At 37.8% G+C, this 25,892-nt stretch overlaps 1 protein-coding gene across 1 annotated transcript in view; it reads right to left on the bottom strand.

Annotated features, from left to right (window-relative positions):
- The window catches only part of SLC1A3 (solute carrier family 1 member 3), a 61,864-nt gene that overhangs the window by 805 nt on the left and 35,167 nt on the right, over positions 1–25,892 (bottom strand). The window contains exons 4-9 of the mRNA XM_027878720.1: positions 15,936–16,140; positions 14,499–14,541; positions 6,587–6,882; positions 4,724–4,957; positions 2,478–2,672; positions 963–1,097 (exon numbers count right to left, since the gene is read on the bottom strand). Of these exons, the coding sequence (XP_027734521.1) occupies positions 963–1,097; positions 2,478–2,672; positions 4,724–4,957; positions 6,587–6,882; positions 14,499–14,541; positions 15,936–16,140 (1,108 nt within the window). The remainder of the gene's footprint in view (positions 1–962; positions 1,098–2,477; positions 2,673–4,723; positions 4,958–6,586; positions 6,883–14,498; positions 14,542–15,935; positions 16,141–25,892) is intronic.

The raw sequence follows: 25,892 nt of genomic DNA on the forward strand, positions 1-25,892 counted from the left end.
CCGTGTGATGAAGATGGCAAAGGGAGCACATGGCTTCTTGGAGGCATCTTGGGACTTCGGTGGTTTATATGCTCTGAACGTATAAACCAATGAGCATCTACCTTGTCAGGGTCATTTTTCTCCTGACTATAAACTGTGATGAGTAATTTGGGGTGGAATTATGCTTACATGACTCAGATTAAACTACAGCAACTCAGCCCCCTTAGACAGCTCTACCCAGCAGATGTAGGAGGCAGCTTAATGAGGAGGGACTGGCACCATTAGTAGATAAGCATCCACCTATATCAGGCTGTGGGTATGTGGTTAGATAATCCTTTGAAGACATTATGTTCTGATAACAACATTGTCAACTTCAATCTTCTTGAGAAGATTGAAGAGTAAAAGCCCCTGGAAACCATGGATAATAGGTGTTAGGTCTGAGATAGAAGCTGCAGGAAACCTTCCTTTGATTTAGTTCCTGGACCTAAGGTGTCTGTCAGTCTTCTACAGATAGAGGAATGGAAAAAACTTAGGGGCAATACTTTGTGGATAAATGAGTTACACAACTGTTTTTTCATTTCTGTGTCCATGGGTCAGACATATGAACGTTTCCTAGAGTACACAGTCAGCAGGGCTGCAACTTGTTGGTTGCATCTGATCCAGTTCTGAGCCTGACGAAGAAAAGGTTTTCATTGCCTCCTACAAAAAATAGGCTAAAGCAATTCTTTGCTTATTTTAGTCTGTTAGTACCCTAATGATAAAGGTTTCTAAGTAAACTTTTTGCATGCAAAAGGAATCCTTAAGCAACACCCCTCACCATCTGCTCTATGAAAATACCATAGAAGCAAGAAATTGTAGCTCTTTTTAACACTTGTTTCCGACTACCTTCCACAGCAAAAAGACTGCAGTACAGCCAGAATGTCCCTGGCTATTTCACTTCTAAATATCATCTAAGCCTTTAACAGCTCCACAAAAATACTTACAAGAACCAGTCCACTGCAATGATAAGAGTGATATCATCTGTAGGCAGACCTACTGATGTCAGCACAATGACCATGGTGACCAGTCCAGCTTGAGGAATGCCTGCAGCCCCAATACTGGCAGCTGTAGCGGTGATGCTGTGCAGAGAGATGGCAACAGCAATTAACTGACCTCCGTAACAAACTCTCCTCATTGCCTGGCAAACTTTAAAACGAGATATGAAGCAAGCAGTAAATAAAGATGAGACCCTTATCTGAATACCTCATAGCTGCAGGAGAGTGTGACTTTTGATCCAAAGTGTTTGCACTAAACCTTTATCCAGAGACCTTGCAACAAAATTTTTCTAGTGCTAAATTCCCTACTAGATGCCAAGGGCCAGACAAAACATTATAGCTACATGTCCCCGCCCACTGAAAAAACTCACTCCACAAGCTCAAACATGTTAAAAGAAAAGCTGAGGAGACAATTCTGTCCTGGTAGATCTAAGGCAAGAACTTTTATTCCTTGTCCATCTCACTATAACGTCATGCCAGGTGAAGTCTCTGTCCTCCGGCAGTTGGCGTCTGGCCATCAGAAAACAGAAAGCTGCCAGAAACCCTGAATCATACAGTTTAGTGACTTAGGAGAAATATGCTTGTTCACACCTGGTTTAGGAAGGTTTTGTTTTGTCAGGTGGTTTGCCAGGGAGCAGTCTAATACTAATGAATGTGAAACTATTGCCACAGAGTGTGAAGGCAGAGTTTTGCCTTATGTTAATGAATACTAAAATAAACTGGTGTTTTTTATACAGAGAAGCATTGTAATTGAACTTTAATTCTTCCTGTGTGATAAATACACCTCTCTTTGTCCTACAGCATCCATCTCTCCACTTGCTGACATTCCTTTAATCTACACATGTACCCACCACACTTTTCTTTTAAAACTGTGATAAACGTAATGAAATTATTGCAAATCAGTTATCACTGGGTGCTAATTAGAGGCTGTTTGCTGTTCTATTTCAAACAAGAAAACTTGTGTGCTTGAAAACATACCTATCTTCTGTGCTTTTATCTATATTAAAGGTATTACTGCTCCTTATATAGCTTGCCCCTGCTTGTATCCTGAGACCATCAGGACTAGGAAAACACTACCTCTCCCAGCTTTAACACAGCGATGCTTTTATGCCACAGCTTTGTACATGCTCTGTAAATTACCTGGTACTGATTGTAAGTTTAGAGCTCCCAAGAGCTGCACGTGTCCTTTCGAAAGAAAAACTTTAAAGTAATTAAGAACTATTCTTGTTGACTTTATCAAGTGCAGTCACAGGTGTCCTGTTACAGTTTTTTGAAGGTTTACCTAAAGGAAAATATGTGCTGGGGGCTCTTTCCTGTGCTGAAGACATAAATAATTACAGGTATTCAGTTACTGTAGCAGTTCTTAGTTTTAGCTCTAGATGCTTTTGGTAAATCCCACATAAACCAGCAAGGAGTCCTCACAAAGGTGCTTTTATTAGATGTAAGTAATAACGGCTTCCATACCTGATTGTGATAATCTGCCCAAAGTTCAGCTCAAAGTTGTTAACCTGTGCAATGAAAATTGCAGCCAAAGCCTCATATAAAGCAGTTCCATCCATGTTAATTGTAGCACCAACTGGGAGTACAAATCTTGTAACTCGTTTGTCCACTCCATTTATTTCTTCTAGACACTTAAAAGTAACAGGTAGTGTTGCAGAACTGAATCAAAAATAAAGAAGGTAATATGTCATATAAATTCTACAAAGAGGGAAAGAAAAGACTGTGTTTGCAAGAAATGCCTTAATTTTTTTAGTGATCTACCAGAATATTTTTTGCTTTTCAAATGCAAAGGCTGGACCTTAAAGCACTGAATTTAAATGAAAAGTCTGTATTTAGGGTGGAGGTTCTCTTAATGCTTTTAGGAACCTTCTCCAATGGTTAATTACTGTCATTCTCCATGTAGTTCCCTAGTCAGAACGTGTCTAAGTTCTGAGTTTTGTTACAAGAGTTTTCTGCTAGGCAGAGGAATTTATTTAAAAATTCCTGCTCTTTGCTTCTATGTTGTGGAGCTGTGACTAAATCATCCTTAAGCATTGTGTTTTTTTTAAGTTATACACATTGATTATCCTTCAGATCCTTCAGATCATTCCATCCTTCAGTAAAAAGCATTCTTTCTCTTATTTATTTGCTGGCCCCTCTGGAAAGGGCACTTTGATCAATGGTTGCATTACTTCACTACTTGCAGTTTGACACCAGCAGGTAGCTGAGCACCACACAGCTACTCGCTTACTTGCCTCCACACCTCAGCAATAGCTAGAACATCAGTGTGTGATCACTGTGGATTTGGACACAAATCAGAAACATGGCACCCTATGAGCAGCTATGAAGAAAGTTAACTCTGACCAAGCCAGGCCTTGTATTTCTACATCAGATCACAACAAAGTAAAGAGGTTTTGCAAGACACAGCAATTTGGATTACTCTGTCTCAGTGAAATCTTCATCGCTAACCATTTAAGAGACTGCCAAGTCTTTGAAAACTCTATCAATATTGATAAAATACTGACAAAAAGTAAAATAAAGAAAGGCTATGAAAGACTGTGCTAGGAAAAGTATCTTTGATGACAGTCTGCTTTAAATTTTCTCTTTCCATAAAATTCAATCTTACAGCTGAATTTTAAACAGATTTAAAATGCAGTCAGTATGCTGTATGCTGTAAGTACAGTATGCTGTCTTGCATCAGCCAGGCTTCTGGCTGAGAATCTTGATCAACTCCAGGTGGAATATCTTACAAAAAACTGGAACATATCCTCCTAACATTATTAGTATTACCCACCAAAGTTGTAGTTTTATTTTATTTTCTCTTAAATTATGTTGACTAGCATAAGTTTTATTCTATTTTAAAAATAATTTTAAATCAATATTTCTTTTAGGAATTCCACTTTTAGATTTAGATATTTCATGGATTTGCAAGGATTGAAATCAAAATGTCAAATGTGAAATCAGTAATTGTCACTCTCTCCTATTAATAAGCAGTCAGAATTTTTAGTCCTCAAAATCTTTTTCAGTGATTCAAAACTAAGTCAGATTCTACATTAACAGTCACAATTGCTTCTCCTCCAGACCTTCAAAATAATCCCAAACACCAGGGACTTGAATTTAGTATTGCAGAATATCTGACTTAAAACACCTGTCTTTGGGGGAGTCTTCTAAAACCTGTCAAAATAGAAGGTATTTTATGAAAGGTCATGTGGTATAGAAATGTACATTTCATTACAGAAATGTTTCCTTTCATCAGACATGCAAAAAGGTTTTTTTAATTCATATGGTGTACCTATGACCTCACCAACAGAGCAAAAGAGGCATTTCTATTGCAGGTTATATATCCATCATTGGCTACCAGGATTTTCAGCACAGAATGTCAGCTGCCAATAAGAATCTCCTCTGAACCTTCCAGTTTGCTATTCCATATTGCCATGCATATCCTTTGCCAACTGTATCCTTTACAAGCAAGCCACTACAGGCTACTTAAAAATATCACACATCAAGACTAATGGAAGTCACAAGGGTTCTGGCCATACAGTTTGCATCGCTGGACAGATTCATTTAATTTCTAGGAAACAAAGTTTGAGTCAGAATCAGAGAGCAGCAGAACTGAAATACAGTGCCCAAGTGAACACCTGAATACAGAGTTCACCAAACATTAGGCAAAATTGTTTCTCAAGCCACTAATACTATATAAAAAAAGTACAGCTTTAAAATATTGTGTTTACCTGGAAGATGTTCCCACAGCTGTGACTAATGCCTGGATTAAGCCTCCAATAAATACCCACGGGTTCTTACGAGTGATCACGAAGTACAGAAGAGGTAGGACAATGACAGCGTGAATTAGCAAACCGATGATGACTGTCACAGTGTACATGGCGAGCTGGCCACCGATCACACCCATATCTTCCATCTCAACAATTTTTCCAGCAATCAAGAAGAGAATTCCAAGTGGAGCATACCTGCAAATAAAAAATCACATCAGCACTACTGAATAAAGTAATTTACTGAGCAACTTCACTCCCCCGTCCACACCGTTTGTGTTTAAATGCATGCACAAAAGCAGAACTGCACTGCTATGAAGCTCCCATGCAGGAGCACTTCAAGAGTTTAACTCTTCAACCTTCAACAGTTCAACCCAGATTAAATCACAGCAGTGAATATTTCCGGTGGGCTTCAGTGGATTCAAGATCTGGTAAGGATTTCAAGATGTATAGCATGCCTATAGACATTTAGGGAGATGAATTCTCTTTGGAATTCAAGAGTAATAAAGTTGGTTTAGTCAATTCTGTTATAATTCTGTCTGTGTGAACAAAGGCTCAGCCAGTGCAGTTGCAGACTATGCCAAGCACCTAGTTCTACTTCAGTGCTCTTTCCCATGTTGTTGGGGAAGGAACCCACACAGAAGTCTGATAACTTCTGAAGATTTCAAGCTGCCTCTGGTCATGCTACATGTCATCCAGCAGGGCACTGGATAAATATATTCTTCAGCATGAAGACATCTGTATGACAAAGGTTGACTGCATTATGCGACAGTAGTAAAGGAGATATGAACTACTTTTCCCTACTCAAGAAGCACAGTTAGAGGTGAAGAAAGAGCTACTGTTGAGCATAAAACTCTTTAACATAATTCTGCTGCAGTGGTACTTTTGCAACAGACTTATTTCTATAAATGTCCACCTGTGTTTTCACACTACGGTATCACAGAACAAAATCTATCCACCATATCACAATTGCCCTTTAAGACATCACATCCATTTAGAAATATATCTGAAGTAGCAATTCTCATCCTCTGCTGTGTAATTTTAAGCATGCTGTAAAGGAGAAAAGATGTTGGCTTTGTATAAATGTGATCTGGCAGAGCAGACTTTTGCAAATATACTTTTCTTTGGTTCTTTATCTAATACTGCAACACACATGTGCTCCTGGATAGGCTTTTGGGGTTGATTTGGTTTTTTTTTTCTGTAGTAAAGAAGGCAACAAGACATAATTTCTTTATATAATTAACTTTCTACCTGGCAAATAATTAACCTTAATTGTCAAAAAGATTTCATACCTTGAGGGAAAATGGTGTTTTGCTTTATTTACTTAATGAACACAATAAAGAAAGTAGGAACAGCATATGTTATGTGTGAGCAGTGCAGCTGTGATGCAAGGACATCCACTTACACTACACAGCTACAGGAGCCAGTTGTGCTGGAAACTGACAATAACAAGGCCTTGCTGTGCAGAAATAAGACTGTGGGTGAGGTTTGTTGATTTCCTTTAATGAAGTCAGATCAGGATATAAGGAAACTTAAATAGCATACAGCTGTGATCGCTGTCTTTATGAAGACATAAATGCAGCAACTTCTGACACAGACCATGACTTTTCTCATATTGAAAGTGAAACCCACTGAAAGAGTTGGTATGTTTGGGCAAATCACTGAGGTAGATCATTATAGTTGAGTTCACTTGTGAAAAAAGCTACAAGGTAGATACAATCTTACCGTCTGACTTTCTGCCAAGCAGACTCCTGCTACCCAGTGCCTGACTGTGACGAAAAAGTATTGTTAGTAACTTAAAAATGAATTTATCAAAGAGGCACTTACCACATGATTAGAGCTACCAATCTCATGATAGCCTCGTTAAGGCTATCAAAGAAGTCTTTCAATGCCTGACCTTGCTCCCTCATGCTTCCAATCACCAGGCCAAAGCTTATTGAGAAAACCACCAAGCCAAGGGCATTCACTCCGTTTACAGAACCTGGAACAGGAACTATTTCCTCTCTCATTCGGGTGAGGGCTTCCATGGCTTCTGACACATTGCTTATTATGGAAGTCACTGTGGATGTGTCATTGGGTGGAATAGCTACTTTAAACTTTCTCTTTTCATAGTTAGTTTTGAACTGTTAAAACAAAAGAAAAGATAGAAATTCTGTGAATCACAGCAGACACAAGCTGAAATCACAAATTAACAATTACAACTGTAGGACATTTGAATTCTTTGCATAATATTTCTAGGTCAAATGTACTGTGATGAAAACTTGGCTTTCCTGAAAGTAGCAAAAATCCATGTTAACTTCAAGAGCTAAACCTTCACCTTTAGCTACCAGAACTCATTTTCTCATAAATATGTTGCAGTCAAAGATTCAGATTTGTCCTCCTCCTGAGTTTTGTGACAAAGCTATTGACTCTTAGTTTGCATTTTTATAAATTGGTATTTTTCCCAACAACAAAATTCAGCTGTTAAGTAAACAGGTGGTTTTTTTGATAGTTAAAATATTTTCATGTGCTCTGGAGTTTCTTTATTTGGTTTTTTTTTTTTGAATTTATAATTCCAATAATTAGACTGAAGCTAACTTATGTGTATCATACCTCTTTTTTCCTTTACTATGTCTGAATCACTAGTACTCTGCAGTACAAGTCACCACTTCTCTTAATTAAGTATTCCTCTTTAAATGGTTCCACTATGGAACAGACAAATCAATTTCAAAATCTCAAATCCTAAATGTCTGCTTTTAAAAGCAGTCTTTCACCCCATAATATTTTTCCAATGAGAAATACACATCCTGAATATTTCTATCTGAGCTCAAAAAGCCCTGCACCTCTGTCTTGATTAAATTCTGTCAAACACAAGCAATGTTAAAATTCACTAGTAAAATGGTTCTTATGTGTCTTAGGATGCTAATTATTCCATTAAAGCAGCTGGTTACTCTGCAAGGTTATTCAGCAACTTTGGGTTTTTATTCCTTTGCAACTACCAAAAAAGAGACAAATATTAAGAACCGTTGTATCATTAGTGATATCTGGAGATTGCTGCACACTCCAGAAGAACTTGAGTGAAATCAAGTACTTAGGACTAAAATGGGAAACCTAGTCACCATCTTTCAAAACTGATCTCATTTAATGTTTTTTTTTCCCCTACACTGGAATAGTTTTATGCACCCCTTCCACATATTTGATGTATCACCCTAAATGCTCTAAGTCTTTCAGAATGTCAAATAAAACTGCTTAAAAATGATTTATGAAAGAGAAATCAGATCTCCAGGAAGGTCAAGATATTCTTGAGTTTTGAATGAAGTTTACTTAAAATCTTTCAAGATTTGGCCTGTAGTTAGAGAAGTCAACTCTTTGAACAGTTGGCTGACAGTTTCACTTCCTCACCCACTCACATCCAACCTGTGATAATTCTTGTTTGATGTCTTAGTGAGCCGATTCTACTTTTTAAATTGGCAGAAATGTTACTAAGCAAGAAATTGGCCATTTTTCAGGTAAGAGCTATGTAGATGAATCAGCTCTCACTAACTGATGAATGACAGAGAGGGAAAAATCACTGAGTCTGGAACTACACAGCCAGGGAAGGAGGGTTGGGATTACCCCTTTAGGTGACAGAGAGATATTAGAAGTGCAAATGGAAATGTAATTTTTTTTTTTTTTATCTACAGGTATAGTAATTGTGTTACATGTGTGGTTTTTTTACTGTTTTTCAGTAGGAAAAAAAACAGAGGTGCAAATTTATTAATGCAAATGTCTGAAGGGTGTAACCATGCTGGACTTGCAGGCATACTAGATCAGACAAACGTAGACAAGCAAGATGTTTAATGAGGTCTGGAACAATGAAATCTGGAATTAAAGCCTACTTTCCAATGAAATTTCCTATTCATTTCCTACTTTCTCTAGCAGATCACAATGGCTTTGGTCTTGACTTTTCTCTGTCACCCTCAGGTCCTAATCTCATTCCTACCTATCTGACCAGGTCAAAAGCACATGTGGTGCAGCTGTTCAGCAGTGCTGGATGTGCCTGCTTGGCTGCTGCCTGTTGGAACAAGCCACAAGCTACGTCATAAGCTGCTTTTCTTTCAGTGGAGGCACAGTCTTGATTTGCCTGAGAATTGCACCCCTCATGCCAGATGATGTTGGAATTAGCCACGGTGCTCAACAACTAAGGCAGGGGGCTGAGAAAAGGCTTTGCAAGGGAGAAAGCACAATCATATGAAGTTTCTTACCCTCAAACCATAGGTTTGAAATAATTTTAGGTTGTAATAAGCATACTCCTACATTTTGTCCTCATTCTAGAATTCTGTCACAGTAGGAACAGGCTTCTAATTCCTTATTAGTTAAGCCTCTTTATGGATTTTAGGACCTCACTTAGGAAAGTCCTTTTCCATTTCAGCTACTAGACCGGTACACAGAGATGTAGATCTTATCTGTTGACTCACTTTATTCATCTGACTTAAGTATTCAGGAATATTGCTAGGGAGAAGGGGCTTTCTGGAACCCTTTCCGGAGAAGTGGAGAAATGATCTATTTAGAGTCAGATTCAAAGCGGTATCCTAAGCAACTGGAACCAGAACAACTTTATTTGGTCTGGAATATTTACTTGAGCTGGTCTTTCTTTCATTATACTTGAATGAGCTCAAGGAGAACTCTGTGGATGTGTCTGTCTTCCTGTGCCCAAAGCTGTCTTTGAAAAAGCCATGAGAAGTTTGCTGGTGAAGCAAAAGAAATCAAGGAAAACCAAATATAGGAAACGCAAAGGAGGCATCTACTAGGAAAAAAAGTGCAGGTTGAGCTTTACTTGTATTACCACATTTTTGAATGACAATAAAGGCAAAACACAAGATTACTTGACCATCACAAAATGTATTTATCTGAAATGGTGAAAAGACCCACCTGCTTGTAGGAAATGACCAGATGAAAGACTACCTTGAGGATGTTAGAAGACATTTTGAAATAGATGAGGTAATAGCAGGGTTGACTATTACTGCTCTGCAGAGCCACTGGTAGCGAGAGGTGATTCTGTGAGAGCTTTTATGATGTTCCTGCTTTCAGCAGATCTATATCTCAGTGGGAATCAGAGTTATTAGCTGTTTATGTAGCTCAAACTGGCAGTTTAATGTCACATTGTGATTCTGCTGATCCTTGTTCCTTTTCAACATTCAGCAACAGAAGAAATTAGACAAAATAAAACTGCTCATTAAGAGTATCAGAAGAGAGACTAGAGCTCCACACACTGACTGTATGTGATGGGCTAGACAACATCAATGAAGTCCTGTCATTTCTGAGAGTATTTGGTGCATCGCGTCCCCAGTCAGAGACATTTTTGCCTGGTGAGATTTTAGATGCAAAATACTCATGATCTTTCCTTAAGTTCATGTATAGAGAACAACTGAAGATCAAGATGAATATTATCTGAAGATATTAATTTGAATATCTTTCTATTAACAACCTTATCTGCAAGTAAAATCTAAAAATAATGCACTTCTGGATTTTTTGTAAGGCATGGTGGTAACGAACAAGTAATGAACAGCTTTAAAACTAATTTTAAGTTAGCTCATTATGAAATAGATAATATATTTTTAATTGCATAATATAATGGCTCACTTGTTTACACTTTGATTATTACATTTTTTTTCATTAGTGATACAATATACGCACAGTCATTTCAGTTGGATATATTGTAGAACTTTTAATGAAGCAACATTGTAACATGACAGGAGCACATTACGGCTGTTAATTTGCAGAGAAGGTAATTGCACATTTAAGTATTCTGAAAACTCATAATTCACTGTAGTAATTTACTTTGAAATAATGTAATTAGCATTGCCTGTGCTAAATCTGTATGATGATGCTACGTTTAGTGAAATAGGATTTTAAAAGCAACGAGTTTTCTTAAATGCAGCCCTAAAACATTAAAAGAAATTAAAAGAAGGTGGTAGTATTCTGTCTTTCTAAATATTTTTTTCTTTGCTTTCCATATGGATATGTGTGAAAGCATTCTAAATTTTCTGCAAAAGAGCTGATGACACAAGTCACAATATATCTTAACTAGCCAAAATTATCATGAGGAATAGACAGCATATATCATTTAGTGTTCATTTATTAATGTGTGATTAACACTTCCAATACCCTTGATAAGGACAATTTCAGGAAGTCTATGGGACCTCACAACACACATTCCAGGGTCTGGAGGGAACTGGCTGATGTTGCCAAACCACTCTCTATCATGTTTGAAAATTCATGGCAGTCAGGTGAAATCCCTGGTGACTGGCAAAAGGGAAAAATCTTCAGGAAAGGAAATGTTCAAAGAAGGAGAATAAGAAGAAATAGCAAGGGGAGACAGCATCACCTCACAGGCTTGCTAGGAAAGTAAAACCAGGAAAGGGAATCCAAAGGACCAAACAACTGAATGAGGAACCGTAGAAAATTTAGGAAGACCTTACCTAGATTGGTCTTGAAGTCTCAGTCTTCCTTAATGACTACTCTTCTCCCAGCAGCAATCCTAGAAAACTTTTCCATCTAGAAGCCCTCTCCACCTTGGTTACTGTCTCTACACAATTCTATTTCATTTTGCACATTTCAGTGGGTTCCAGAACAAGTCTCTCACAGGAAAGAAATCTGCCTAAGAATGCTGTAATAAAGAATGTGCATATCTAATCTACCAAAAGATGTGATCTGAATTCTGAGTGCGTATTCCAGAGGTGGTTTCCAGGTATGTAAAGCTATGGATCAGTATTACAACTTCGAGTGTGGACAAGTGCGAGTGTACATACACAGTGTGTTTTGTGTTTGGGCCAGCCAACACAGAACCAGATTAGTGCCAGATGGATCATCCTTCTTCATAAATCTTCTGAGAAACATATAAAAAAATGGATGGAAACTTTTGAAGAGAGAGTTATGGAGTCAGATGTACAAAATCATCTGGATACCTACCAATCTTACACCTACTTGTAAACTACGCTTTGAGTTCAACAATTCTGCTGTAACAAAATAATTTTTACCTAAAAATCTAGGATTTGCTTCTGAATTCAAATACATAATAGTATCAGCATGACAGTTTTAAAATCCTGGTACTTCAGTAAGGATAGCTGCTGCTGAACATCAGCAAAAACTTTCACTAAACACTTCCTGTTTTTTGAACTGCTTTTTAGAGATCTCCTTAAGCTGTAAAGCACATGAGAAATATAATATGCTCAATGTAAACAAAATCTGCAGGACATCTTTAATTAAGAACATAGATTTAGAACAGCTAGTCACCGAGTCAAGTTTCCTGTTGCTGTTAGGATACTTTATGAAAAGAAATTTTTTCAAGCTGTATGGTAGAACTGTTGAAGTGCTCCTACAATTCATAATTGAAGATTTTTCCAGGACCTCACCTTTAAGTAACAGAAGGTTAAAAATCTTACCAATTCCCACTTTAAATTCAGTAATACAGATTTCCCTTTCTTTTTGTAAAAACATTTTTCTTTATCTTATTCAGCTCTGTTGCCACTTTGGTTTTGTACTTAAATGATTTCTAAATCAGTATTCTTTTTGCTTTACATGTTGTGTTCTTTTAATACTCTCAGTGACTCCTCTCTCCATTGTGTTGATTTTGTGTGAATCTGTGAATGAAAAACCTGAAAATATTCAGTATTCTAGATGGTCACATTATTCCAGCTTTAGTTTCTGTCTTGGTGTTCTGTCACCTAATAGATGCTAGAGCTGAATTAGAGGGGGATTAATTTTTTTTCTTTTTTGTCTTTTTGATGGTAACTTGCTATGTCAAAGCAGAACTGTTAGCTTCTAAATGTTTATTTCACATGTGATGGAGAGTTACAAGGAGATAATTAAACATGCCAATGTTTGCAAGAGCTGATTCACTTTGTTGCTGTGACTTCACAGTATTGCAGCGTGCCAGTGAAATACCACCTTCTGTGGCATTTGTCACGTCTCAGTACAAAGTGCTTGGACTTTCTTGTCATCTGTAAATTTAACCGTGGGCATCTTATGGCAATGTCATTCACAAAAATATTGACTGAAGTATGCCCAGTCTTCCAGCAACTTCCACTGCTATCTCCATAAATTTTACAATTCTTACAATACTCTTATCCCCTGCTCAACTATTTCACTTTCCTCATATCAAAAATTAATTTTTTTGTCAGAAGTCCAAAGAAATTTGATACATTACCCTTCTCTGCCACAGAAGAACAAAAAAAACCAAACAAACACAAAAAAGGCAAATAAAAAAAAACAACCAAAAAGCCAACCAACCAAGCAAAAAAAAACCCAAATGAAAACCTAAACCAAATTAAAACGAAGAAAAAAATGGAAATGAGCAATATTGTGAAAAACAGATGGTACAGTCTATGTTTCAGATATCAGTGGGGTTTTTTTGTTGGTTGGGGTGTTTTCTGGTTGTTTGGTTTTTTGCTTTGTTTTTCTTTATTTGGTGGTTTGGTTTTTTTATACTCTTCATTACAACTGAGATCAAACTAATGGCTTGTTATCTGCATAAATCAATTCCCAAATCCTTCTGAAACTGCAATCTGAAAGACACTTTGGTTGCTTTAAAGAGCTCTAGATAATAACTTTCCAGCTTGAGAGATTTATGAAAAATACTTGCTGTTGGATCTGTAACTTTATGCCTTAATTATTTCATTTTTTTTGAGATAAAGATCATATCTTTCCTGTACTTTATTACATTAAATTATTTGAAATTTTTTTCTAGTTTAGATATAAACTTTTGTATTTCCATACTGTTCTTCTGCATCACTGTACTGAGGCCGTCAACATCCTGGCTGAAGACAGAGGCACAGCATTTATTAGTTTTGGACTTGGGTCTGGTTTGTCTTTAATCTTTAATCTAGAAATCTTTAATGCAGGAATTCACTACTTTTTACTGATTTCTGTTTATATAGCCAAAGATAATGTTATAATTTCTTTTCAATTCTTATGCAAGATGTAACTCAGCTGGACTTTGAAAAGTGCCTACTTTATCCTCTTACTTCTTGACCTCCACATTTCAGCTTTTCTTTATTGTTACAGCAGTTACTAGTGAATAATATCAGTTCAAGGTTGCCTGGGAGGTCAATATAAAGCAATTAGAATATAGAAACACACAGTATAGGTTTCACTAAACATATAATGTCATCCTTTAAAAAAGAGAATGTAGCTAGTTGCTACTATTTTCTTTGTAGAAGAGCTAATGTTAAGGGCAGGATAATGGTAGAATTCAGGAAGCAACATAGAAAAAGTACTCCTATGAACTCCTACCATAGGTGACAGGAAGTCCCCCTGTTTGCTTTTGTTATTCGTGTCCACCAAATGTTTCTTTCTGTTTTGAATCTATGCATGGTCCTCACATGACATTCTTGAATGTCTTCCAGTCTTTGTGCAGATGGTGCATCTCAGTATCCCCCAGTTTAACATAACACTGTTTCTGAAAAGCTAATTCTGTATTGACTTCAGTGAACTCTTCTGCAAACTTAAGAATTTGACATTTTGAAAAAACCACTATTTTTTGATTTGTCAAACCAGGCCTGTTTTCTTCACTTCTCACAGCAAGTACTATTGTCTCACTGTGATTGAAAACAAAGCATAGATTTGGTTGGTTTAGTTTAAGGCTTTTTTGACAGCAGACAACATATATAAGTTGTGTTTTGCTCCAAGTACAAGTATGTGATACTCCTAAAACAATTGCTATTACATTTCAATTTCCTACTTAGTTGTGTTTTCTTTGAAAATAACAAAACATTTTTACCTGTTTAAAGCAAGCTTCCACCAGATTTGGAGGGAACATATTTCTGTGAAAAAGAAACAAAATAATGTGAGAAGTGATAATACTTTAGTAATATTTTAAGTAAGGGTGCAGCTAATAAAAGAATTAAAGAATTGACCAGCTCATTTTTGAAATATATAATATGTATAAATATATAATTATGTATACAGTGGGTAGAGCTTTCATAGAGCATTGGCATGGGTAGCTTTAACAGGACAAAATACAGTAGGATTGGATAGATCCTGGCAACTGGAATCTCTGTATCCAGTATTGTATAGCAGGTCTGGTTACGGAGCAGTATATTAGCTAAATTACCAAATGTACAAAGCTCTGTGGGACACTGCTAACTTTTAATTTCATATTTATTAATGCTTTATGAATCCATGTTAATAAATAATTTAATAATATTTAATGCATTTCTAGTTCTCAAACAACTTTTGCAGTCGCTTAGCCTGGTACTTCATGACATTTATCACTCCATTAAGTGTTGTTGCGATTAAAAAATAAATATTTCTGAAGTTTGAGCATTCCATAATAATAAAACATACACATACAATTATATGTGTGTGTACATTTGTTACAGATGGGAGTTTGTTTCTTTTCTTTCCAGAATGGTGCATTTCTGAGGCAATTAGAAGCAGCCTAACTGAATAAATCTTGAGAAATCTGAGTGCAAACCTCTTCATGGGTCTTTCTAAAGTCCCCCTTCCTGGCAGCATGACTCTTGGAGGCCTTTCTCCATGTCTCTGGCTTCTCCAAATGGGTTAGTGGAACACAAAATTTTGGTGGCTTTACCTGCGGAAAAGCTCTCGAGTTCAAAACCTCAGCTTTCCTCCTCCCTGTGACATATTAGCTCTATAAAAGAGGTATTGCAGAGTCTCTGAGCAAGGAGAAAACATGATTTTACATCTGTGCCCCTCTATTTCAAGCATTTTACCTGCCTGTTACTGGAATTTGTTTCCCATTCATACAATTTAACAAGTTGAGTAGATGCACCCAGAGTTGCAGCTACAATTCAAAATTAAAATTAATAACTAAATCAGGGATTCAAGTGAAGTCAGAAAACTGTTGAAAGCTGGAAGTAAAGAAAAGCAGAGAAATTTGGTAATAAGGATTGTGCTATGGAAGGAGGAAAAAAAGACCCATGCAGATAGCAGAACAGAAGTCTTTCTTTTGTGCATGAAAGAAAGAATCTTTCTTTGAACATTAAAAGCAGCTTCTTCCCCTACAACAGCTTGATTTGGAAGTAAATCTATTTTGTAGCATTGCAGGGGTTAGAGATATTGGTATCACACATTTGAAAGAAATTTGGCAACTTTACGCAGTTACAGTCTAAAATTCTCTACTTTTGTTCTCCGTGAATCTACATATTACTGTCATTGCTACTGGTACAGAAAACGTGCAATATCATAGCCATACCTGATTAAATCAAGAAAGGCATCTGCTGCTGTCACTTGAACAATTTTGCCTTCTCTGTGCATGTTTTCTTTCGTACCTTTCCCAGGGTGGATGATGACCACAATGATTATACCAATCAGTACGGCAATGATCGTAGTGCTCATGTAGTACACTACTGCTCGGACTCCCATCTTCCCTGATGCTTTACTGTCCAGGGCAGCAATTCCTAGGAAATTTAAGCACAATGAGATTCACCTGACACAGCTGTGACTAAGGAGTACAAATTAAGCATGATGAAAATTGTTTTGTGGGAAGAGTTTAAAGTACATTTAAAGTTACCCAAGGCAAGCTGTCTCTCTTTTGCAGCTCACACAGTCACTGTGTTCCCATTCCACCCCTAATGCCTGTTACATAATTTTCTATTACAAGAGTTACAGTTTTCTGTTCTTTCTTTTTCCATCGGATGCGGTTAATATTCTTCTCCTTAAAATGCCTAATTGCTCCTTCTCGTTAAAGTTTCAAGTATTTAGTTATTTCCCCATACTTCATTTGGAGGCATGTGCCATCTGTATCAAAGCAGTTCTGATACTTCTTGTTGGAATCAGGTTTTCAAAGTGCAGAATGAAAAAAGTCAGAAATGGATCTCTTGGCTTTATTATCTCCTCCTATGGAACTGCCTAACCCATACTTCTGTGGATTGCCCATATATTCATGCAGATGCCATCTTTGAACATATAAAATTCAGTGAAAGCTGGCCACCTTCTGCTCTGGGTGTCTGTCACAGAGGAAAAAGCATTTAAAACATACAAGAGGACTGCAGGAATATAAATAATACAGGAATATAAAACTATGATCATGGTCTGGCAAAATGAAATCTTTTCTCTAATAATTGTAGATACATCACACTTGTATCTGTCTTCTAAAGGAGGAAATATATGCTACTGGAGTTGCAGTGAAAGCACTCTAGTCACTCACTTAACTTAGATCAAGACTGTGTTCCAGGCTCTGATTGAATCTTCAAAGCCTAAAACCAATCACGTGCTTCATACTTACCCTTTCATTTCAGCTAGTATTTCAGCTAGTATTTGCCCATCCTTTTGGCAGAAAGCGGGAGAGTAAGATTTGTACCCTCAAAAGGAATTGCTAAGGGAGGTCACTGGGTTCACATCCCAAATTGCTTGGTTTAGGTGTGCCATTGCAGTGGAAGAACAAAGCATTACTGGTACTGTAAGGAACTGAAAATGGGCATCCAACATTTGAAGCACCTGATCCTTCATTTCTCTGCTCAGCTTTTCCATCCGTAAAACTGGATGATAATGTTCATGGTAAATGAACATTTCTGTTTTGAAATTCTGTGAGGAAAATGGTAAATACTAGCAAGTAATTACTAGTTTTCTAGTAAGAGGAAGTAAGTCATGTAGCCCTCTTGTTGGTGGATGGAAGATCAGGGTGTTCTTTAGAGTCCTCAAAATAATGTAAATATAATTGTGTAAATATTACTAAGCATTGCAAAAAATAAAGTGATTCTTGGAGAATTTCAGATCTGCTACTGAACTGCACAGAATTTATGTTAGACACCATTTGTTACAGATTTTTTTTAAGAGTCAAAATTAAAATGAAACGTAATTTACAAAATGAAAAAAGAATGCTTGCATACTAGTCCAGTCAATTTCATCTTTGTATACTGTAATTGCTTTGTGTTTTTAACTTGCTTTTTCTAAAGTAGCAACACTGGTCTAGTATTGTTTTATTTTAGCTAAGATCAGTTTTATACTCGGTTTACATCCTGAGCATGAGAGGTTAACAGTTTGGAAGGAATGTTTGCAAATGCCCAGATGTTGAATCAGTATTCATATTCCCAGTATTCTGCCCTTGGCAGGTAGTCGATTAAGGATCAGAGGCTGAGCACTGTCAGCCTCAAGAGGATTCATAAGCACACCAAGCCTTATGTTTTTTAATTTTTTACTCCACACTTGATACTGGCCTGAGTCTCCTATACCCCAAAAATCCTTAGGGGTCAGTGTAGGGCATATCTTGCCAATAAAGACTGCTGTGTTGAGGGATTAGTGCTTGTGATTCTCTTTCTGGCTTGGACTGATTCTGGGACTGAGTGGTGAACCATGTGCAAGTGGTGTGTCAGGAGTAAGAGTCATGCTCGGGTCTTTGTAAGCTGCTTTCCAGTCTGGTTTCCTGTTGTGCACTCTGGCTGTGACTACATGTCTCCTTATTTTAGGTTGCTCAGTCTCATTCCTGTTCTTGCTACCATATAAATTATTTCTCAGCTTGAACATAGGGAACAGCAATTCCTCTCCTCTTGAGCTGTAACTGCTCATGGTATGTACAGCAGAAAGCATTCAAAGCAGAGGGACAACAGATCTAAGTATGAACAAAAGGTGTATGAGGAGGAAGCAAGTGCCCACCTCTGAGAGCCCTTACTGGGGGGCTGCTGGGCAGCCTTCCCTCCCACTGCAGTTAATGGGAACTCAGGGAACTGCAAAAACCTCCAGCATACCAAAAACAAAACAAAGCAAAAAAAAAAAAAAAAAAGAACCCGCACAAAAAAAGCACCCTCTAAAAAAATATTTTAAAATCTGTTTTTAAAACACGAGAAAACGAAGCGGGTTGTTTTCTTTGCATTTTAAGATGTTGACAAGATTTCTTAGAACTGAATAGGACCCTGGAAGGGTCCCCAAAGCTTTCATGTGTCACAGAGCATTGTATCCTCAGTGTGTCTTTTCACAGTCAGCCAGCAAAACTCCCATTGTCCCGAGGGAGATGTATGTGCCCCTTTCATCCCGCTCGCTCGCTGCCCTCTCCTCCACACGCTGGTGGCTCCAGCACCTCTGCCTCCTCTCTTCCTCTCCCCTCCCCTTCCCCAGGGGGCCTGGGAAACTTTGCTGTGCCACCGGTCCCCACGCACAGGGATGCCTTGAAGTTGTCAAGGCGATTTGGAGCAGGGCCCCTGTAATTTCTCCCAGCGTGTGCGCTCACACAACACGAATGGGAATGATTTTTTAAGTGTGGATGGGGAGGGGGGGAGGCAGGGAGGAAGGAAGGGAAGAAAAGAAAGAAGGGGGCAGGCTAAGTCTGTAAAGCTGCAAACAAACGGAAGCCCTTATCCCTGTCCTCTCCCTTCATCTACTCTTTCCCTCTCTTGAGACTTAATACTGTGGATGAAATAAAGACATGACAAGGAGTTTTCCAGCGTGTCAGGGTGCAGAGCAAAGCACTACTCTGTTCTCTAACAAAGACGTTAGATAACAAATGAAAATACTTTAGGATGTAGGAAAGGCAAGGAGAAAATAATTATGCAATTTTAAGAGAAGAAAAAAGAAAGGATGCAGGGAAAACGAGAAAAAAAATCTAGTTAAGGCAGTGTTAGAAATTCTGAATTGTTAATCTGGTAGTTCTGATTGCCCACCTGACTGGATCACAGTTCTTCAGATTGGCATGAACTAATAATTCTATGAAACTTCATGAAGTAATTATAATATGACCAGTTTTGTGTCAATTATATTTGTTTATATTGTACTTACAGTTCTATATTATACATACTCTACGTAATTTGTAACATACAGAATTTACCAATCCAGAATTGCTGCTATTGTTTTTAAGTTTCCTGAACTGGATGTTTGCTGCATGTCACCTGTGTGTGATCTTGGATTATACTAGGCCACACTAACACAGAGGGATGGTACTGTACTCCTCAGGAAGATCAAAGGTAAAATATACGGAGCATGTTTTCTTTAGATAATATTTAAGCCAATAATAGCTTTGAATTGGCTTGTTCAAGAAATAAATTCAAAGGAGTTGTTTTAAAAGCTGAAATACAGAACCTATGCTAAAAGTCCTGCAACTTCAGAATATTTTCTCCCATTGATAAGCACAACTTCATCAACTCATTTTTTGCAGAACAGTCCAATGTCCTCAAGCCAGGAACTATTTCAGTCTGAGATCTGAGTTTATGCACATGCTTACTTTTGCTGCTGCAGGGCGTAAGAGTTTCTGAGTCTGTTATTTTCTAAAAAAAAAAGAGTATACATACTTACACAATTAGATTGAACAGGCTTACTTAGTGGTTAGCAGCTGGTATGACTGAGGCTCTATTTCTGTGTGTAAACTCCTACTCAGCAAAGCATTCTTGGGCTTATATTAGGCCACAACATCAATCACTACCTAACACAGTGTGACAGATGAGAGCCCATAGCTAGGAGTTTTTAGACAGGATCCAAAGTAAATAGTATCCCACTGAAGAACTGGGAAAGTAGCAAGATTCATTTTCTTTTGCTTTTCCTAGAAAAACAGTAATTATTTAGGACTGACCCCAGTACCTTCCATGATTTTATAATTTCTCAGAGCAAACAAGACTGTCATTGGGGGAGGGGGTGTGCATATCTTACTTACATACCTGTGTATAATTTCAGTTTGAAAACAGTAGAAATGTTCACCCACCACTTTTCATACTCAAAGTCCCTGTTTCTGAAATAATTTTGCTTTTTCTTTGGAAACTTTTAGAAAAACTAAGCAGCTGATGTGTTTGCTTTCCTGCACTTAAGTTCTTGTAGCAGAATCTAACATTTTGCCCACAATGCTTTTAACTTGGTTTCTTTAAAATTACTTTTCATGCAATGAATGATGAAAATTTTAAATACAGAATAGTTCTGGTGGAAGGTTCCTACAAAGACCAACTGCCTGATCAATTCAGGACTGATCAAAAGTTAAAGTTACTAGGGGCATTAGCCTCCTAAACACTGGCAGGTTGGGGTCATCAGCCACCTCTCCAGGAAGCCTGTTCGAAAGAAGGTGTGCAACCATACTCTCTGGAAAGAAATGTTTCTAAAGGTGCAGTCTGGACCTCTTCTGGTGCAATTTCAACTGTTTTTACTCGCCCTGTCACTGGATACTTGGGAAGACAAATCAGCATTTCTCTCTACCTCTTCCCTTTCTCAGGAAGCTACAGAGAGCAATGAGGTCATCCCTCAGTCTCCCTGTCTCTAAAAGTGAACAAGCCCAGAGTCCCCCATTACTCCTCACAGGACAGTAGTAATCCTGCTCAGAACAGGAGGGACTGTGGGTTCAGAGCTCTGGTGCAGGTACTTGGCTGTGAGGGTTCCATCTGTGGGCACAGGACTGAACATCTCTAAGTCAGAATTCTGCCAAGATGTAGCGATGTTGATGAAAAAGCATATAATGATGAACAGGTTCTGAATGAGTGTGTAGAGCAAACTGTCCATTCTTGCCTAATCATACATATTGACTACGAGAAATAAAATGGAGAGGATTTCTATGACGACAAATTCTTTCCTTATTCAGCTTGTTAGAACTGAATTGATGGCACTTCCTTGCCAATGTAGATTTTTATATAAATTCCCTCTAGATGTTTTGTACTAAGTCTTTAAAAACAAAACATTATGAACAGAGCATCTTTTTATTCCTAATTATTTCCCCGTTTACTTTTTACGGTCTCTTCATTAGGAAATTGCAGTTGCTTGTTAAGGACTCCTATGGTGGAACAGCAATAATGGCAACTGTTGACTCAGGAGTGTTGCCCTAATTTTGTTTCTTTAAGGTTGTCTTTCACTCTCCTAATGAAGCAGTCTCAAATAGGCTACTCCCACCCCCTACACCCGCTAAGCAATGTGTGATGAGTAAACTCTCAGTGTGAGACCATGAGAACAATCCCTTTTGTGTATGTTGATGAGGATTTGTGGAAATGAATAACACTGTGAAATATGCTGACAGAAAATTCATAAGGAAAAGCAATAGTTAGGTAAAGACAGTGGAAGTATTGCCAGAGCTTAATTAGCATGATTAAGCTCTAAAGCTTTATTCTGACAGCAGCTGAGCATGTCCTGTGTGGTTCTGAGCAATCCCAGAAAACAAAAGTTAAATTTAAGCTATGACAATTGTTCCCTTCACAATATCGGGTATAAATTTAATCCAAACTCTAGATCACTATTTTTAATAGCACTAGCAGTAAAGTAGTAAAATTACAAAGAAAAAAAATATAGTAACATTTTCAAAGGACTATATGTATTAGTGAAGTTAATTAATATTAAATCAATACAGCTAATGACTTCCTGAAGCCACGCAAAATACATGTCTGAAATATAGGTCTGTATGCCTTTTTACATGAACTGATGAGGCAAGGTCCTCCCAAATCTCAATTTAACTTACCTTTAAATGAATATGAATATTCAGATAATTCTCCCCCCCCCACCCCAGTTCCACTAAGAACAATGGTCAAATATCTCACAGGAAAATCAGCAGCTGTATTTGATCCAAAATTACATGACCGTGAATAAGCCAAGCTGACTAATGAAACTCATGGCTGGGATATAGTAATGCAATTCAAAGAGCCAATTAAATGGCTAAGAATGGCTCCTACATGAGTAGCCTTGCCCCCACAGCTTAATAGTCCTCCTCATCCTTGCCATGAAAAAACTATTAACTTTGGGTTTTGTAGGGTTAATTTTTCTGTTTGTCATTTTCAATCATTTCAGAATTCTGTTATGTGAACATCAGAACTTTTACAAGGGAAGCAAAAGGAAATAGTGTCTAGGGCAGAAAACAAGCATTTTGGTATCAGTTTGTCATTACTTAAAGTTGACTGTATTGGTAAAGTCCATCCTCTACTCTTTCTCAGCAGCATTGCCAAAGCAAGTTGGCATTCTTTAATTCCTCCTGCTTATTTTTAAGCTATCTCTGTTCTCAAATGGTAGCTGAGCAAACACCATCCAGCATCTGATGAGAAGAATTTGGTGATGCAAACTGACAATGGTACTCTTTCGATTGGACCCATAGTTCCTGACGGAAACACACTAGCAAATAAATGTAATGTGTGCTACCTTCAAATTTATTTCCTCTATCTGCTTCTAGCTCTTGTTAAGAGAAAATATTCTGGTCCTTCATCTTTCATCTTGTTGTATCTGCTCTTTTAGCTACAGAGGGCTATTTATTGTTAGAAGGAGAATGTTCATGAAATGATAAGATAATTCCAAACATCACTGACTGACAAAAACGCAAGAAGCCCAAATAACCTCTAATGGCTTTACAGTGATTTTTACCTTTCAGTTAGCCATGAATAATGAAATACCATTTGGTTGTTATTCATCACTGATACTGCTCTTTTAGTGGAATAACTTCATGAAAATGTTTGGCTTCAGTGCATCAAGATTAATTGCTATCTTATAAAAAATATGGCAGCAATCCATGTTGGAAAGTATTTCCGGGGCCATCAAATTTAGCATTCTAATACAGCAGGTAAATATATTCTACAGTATTGGTTAAAAATTTACTGAGCTTGAGTTTCAAATCAGCAGCTATTTTTACCCTATTTCTGTGTTAGGGTATTCCCCAGCCTTGCTCTCTTCTTATTTGGCTTATTTTGGTGCACAATCATTTGATTGGTCAGCAACTCAATGTCCAGACAGAGATCAGGGACAAGGATGTATCTCAGGGACAGTACTGGGACCACCACTGTTTAATATCTTCATCAATAACATGGGGAGTGGGATCGAGTGCACCTTCAGCAGATTTGCAGATGACACCAAGGTGAGTGGTGTGTTTGACACACCTGAAGGGCAGAATGCCATCCACAGGGACCAGGACAAGCTCAAGGAGTGGGCCCATGGGAACATCATGAGATTCAACAAAGCCAAGTGCAAGGTGCTGCACCTGGGTCAGGTCAATCCCTGGTATCAGTCCAGGCTGGGGGATGAACAGATCGAGAGCAGCCCTGGAGAGAAGGAATTGAGGGTGCTGCTGGGTGAGAGGCTGGACAAGAGTGAGCAAAGGAGGCACAACCAGCACACTGAGGGAGGTGATTTTCCCCTTCTACTCTGCCCTCATGATACCCCACCTGCAGCACTGCATCCAGCTCTGAGGTCCTCAGTACAAGAAAGATGTGGACCTGTCAGAGCACATCCAGACAGGGACACAAAGATATCAGGGGATGGAACACCTCGTCTATGAGGACAAGCTAAGAGACCTGGGGTTCTTCAGAATGAGAGACCTTACAGTGCTTTCCAGTGTTTAAAGGAAGCCTGTAAGAAAGATAGGGAGAGACTTTTTTAGTAGAGTCTGTTGATTTAGGACAAAGGGTTTTAAAGTAAAAGAGGGTAGAATGAGGCCAAATATGAAGTGGAAGTTCTTTACAGTGAGGGAGCTGAAACACTGGAACATGTTGGCCAGAGAGGTGGAGGCTGTCCCCTCCCTGGAAATATTCAAGGTCAGGCTGAAGGGGGCTCTGAGCAACCTGATCTAGCTGAAGATGTCCCAGCTGAATGCAGGGGGTTGGAAAAGATGACCTTTAGAAGTCCTTTCCAACCCAAACCGTTCCATGATTCTTCATTTAATATTCTTCCCTCTGTCACTGTGAGTCAGTGAGGGCAGCGATGAATTTTATAAACCTCCCTAGACTTGAAAGCTCAAAGCTAAAACATTTATAGAAAACAAATATAACATTTTCTGGTAAAATGAAATAAGTAAATACTGTACACTTGGATGGTGCATCTACTGAGTGTCGATGACATTACTACATGAGCACTTCTGCATGATTCTGCTCTACTGTTCTGAAAAGTACAGTTAACTTGCTTTTCAGGTTTGCAATACAACAGGATACATTTGAAGAAACAGTAGGAAAGTACATTTCCTGAAACTCACATCTGCCTGAGAAGGACCCTGCTGTGGGGTTGTTGAGATACTCATTTAACTCTTCACATTATTCCATCTTTTGCTCACAGTATTGGAATGTGACAAACAATATGCTTTTTGAAGGGAAACTAGGGAGTAATTTATCTTCTTTATGTGTGCTAAGCAGAGCAGGAGGGAGAGGCAAGCAGGGATTCACAGCAAGCCATGGAGCAGTGATTAGTAACAGCTGACAGTCTCAAACCAAGACTCTCTTTCTTTGGTTACCTCATTGTAATAACAGAGTACAAAGAACCGACTGTCTTCAAGCCAAGAATCAGAGACCCAGGAACACAGAAAATAGCAGCTCACAATTTTTTTTTGGTAACAAAACACTGCTGCTACCTGCATAGAACAATTCTAAAAAGACATCCTTTTATGTCCAGACACTTGGACTAACCTCTCCTGGAAACGGAATTCTTCTGTTGGGTATAAAGCTGATTAGTTTTTGTATAAGGAGTGAAAAAAAAAAAAAAGTAGTTTTGCTTCTAAAAAAGCATAATGTAACATGGTAAATTATTTCAATTTAATCAGGAAAAAATTTTGGTAGCTGATAAGCCAAAGCTTATCTATTTTAATTTTTTAAAACTATTAAATTAGTTTATGTTACTAGACTGAAATAAATATGCTAGTAGTTGTAAGACTTCAATCCTGTTCCCTGAGGATAAAAATATTAATTTTCACTTATTCTGAACACATTGCCAAAAATATCTACTTTAAACATTAAATGTACTGCATCCTATCAAGATACAAGGGCTAAAGATACTGGTGTTAAGGTGTTCCATTAAAATTTCTTAAAATATATGTGGAAGCTTTTAATCTGCTAAAATGCTGGTCTAAGTTTTGGCAAACTGTGCTTGGAGTTCTTCACAGACTTGTTTTTGTATGTGCAGCACTTATTAAACAACATTCCACAAATGTACAGTGCTTCTGTTATCTTACTGGCTCTATACCATGTGACGAAGATCTAAGCTGTTTACTGTGCTAAATCACTCCTTAGGTACTCTCTAGTTGCTACTGAAAAAACAATGTGACATCTTTGAGAATACAGATGTGAGGCTGGAGGTATTCATAAGGGAACAGTAGCTAGTCTAGTAGCTAATAATGCAGTTTAATGTAAAAATAATTTGTTTTGTTTTGTTTTTTTTTTTTTTTTTTATCTTGGGTATGTAACATATGCCTGAAGAGACACTTCTTTTGAATTGCTAGAAAAATGGAAAAATTTCTAGTCAGAGAGGTGCAAGATTTAAAGAATGGAAAATTAAAAAAAAAAAACAAACAAACAGA

Source organism: Empidonax traillii, unplaced genomic scaffold (assembly GCF_003031625.1).
Source record: "Empidonax traillii isolate 1590-97213 ecotype Southwest subspecies unplaced genomic scaffold, ASM303162v1 scaffold44:size1908036, whole genome shotgun sequence".
NCBI lineage: Eukaryota > Metazoa > Chordata > Aves > Passeriformes > Tyrannidae > Empidonax > Empidonax traillii.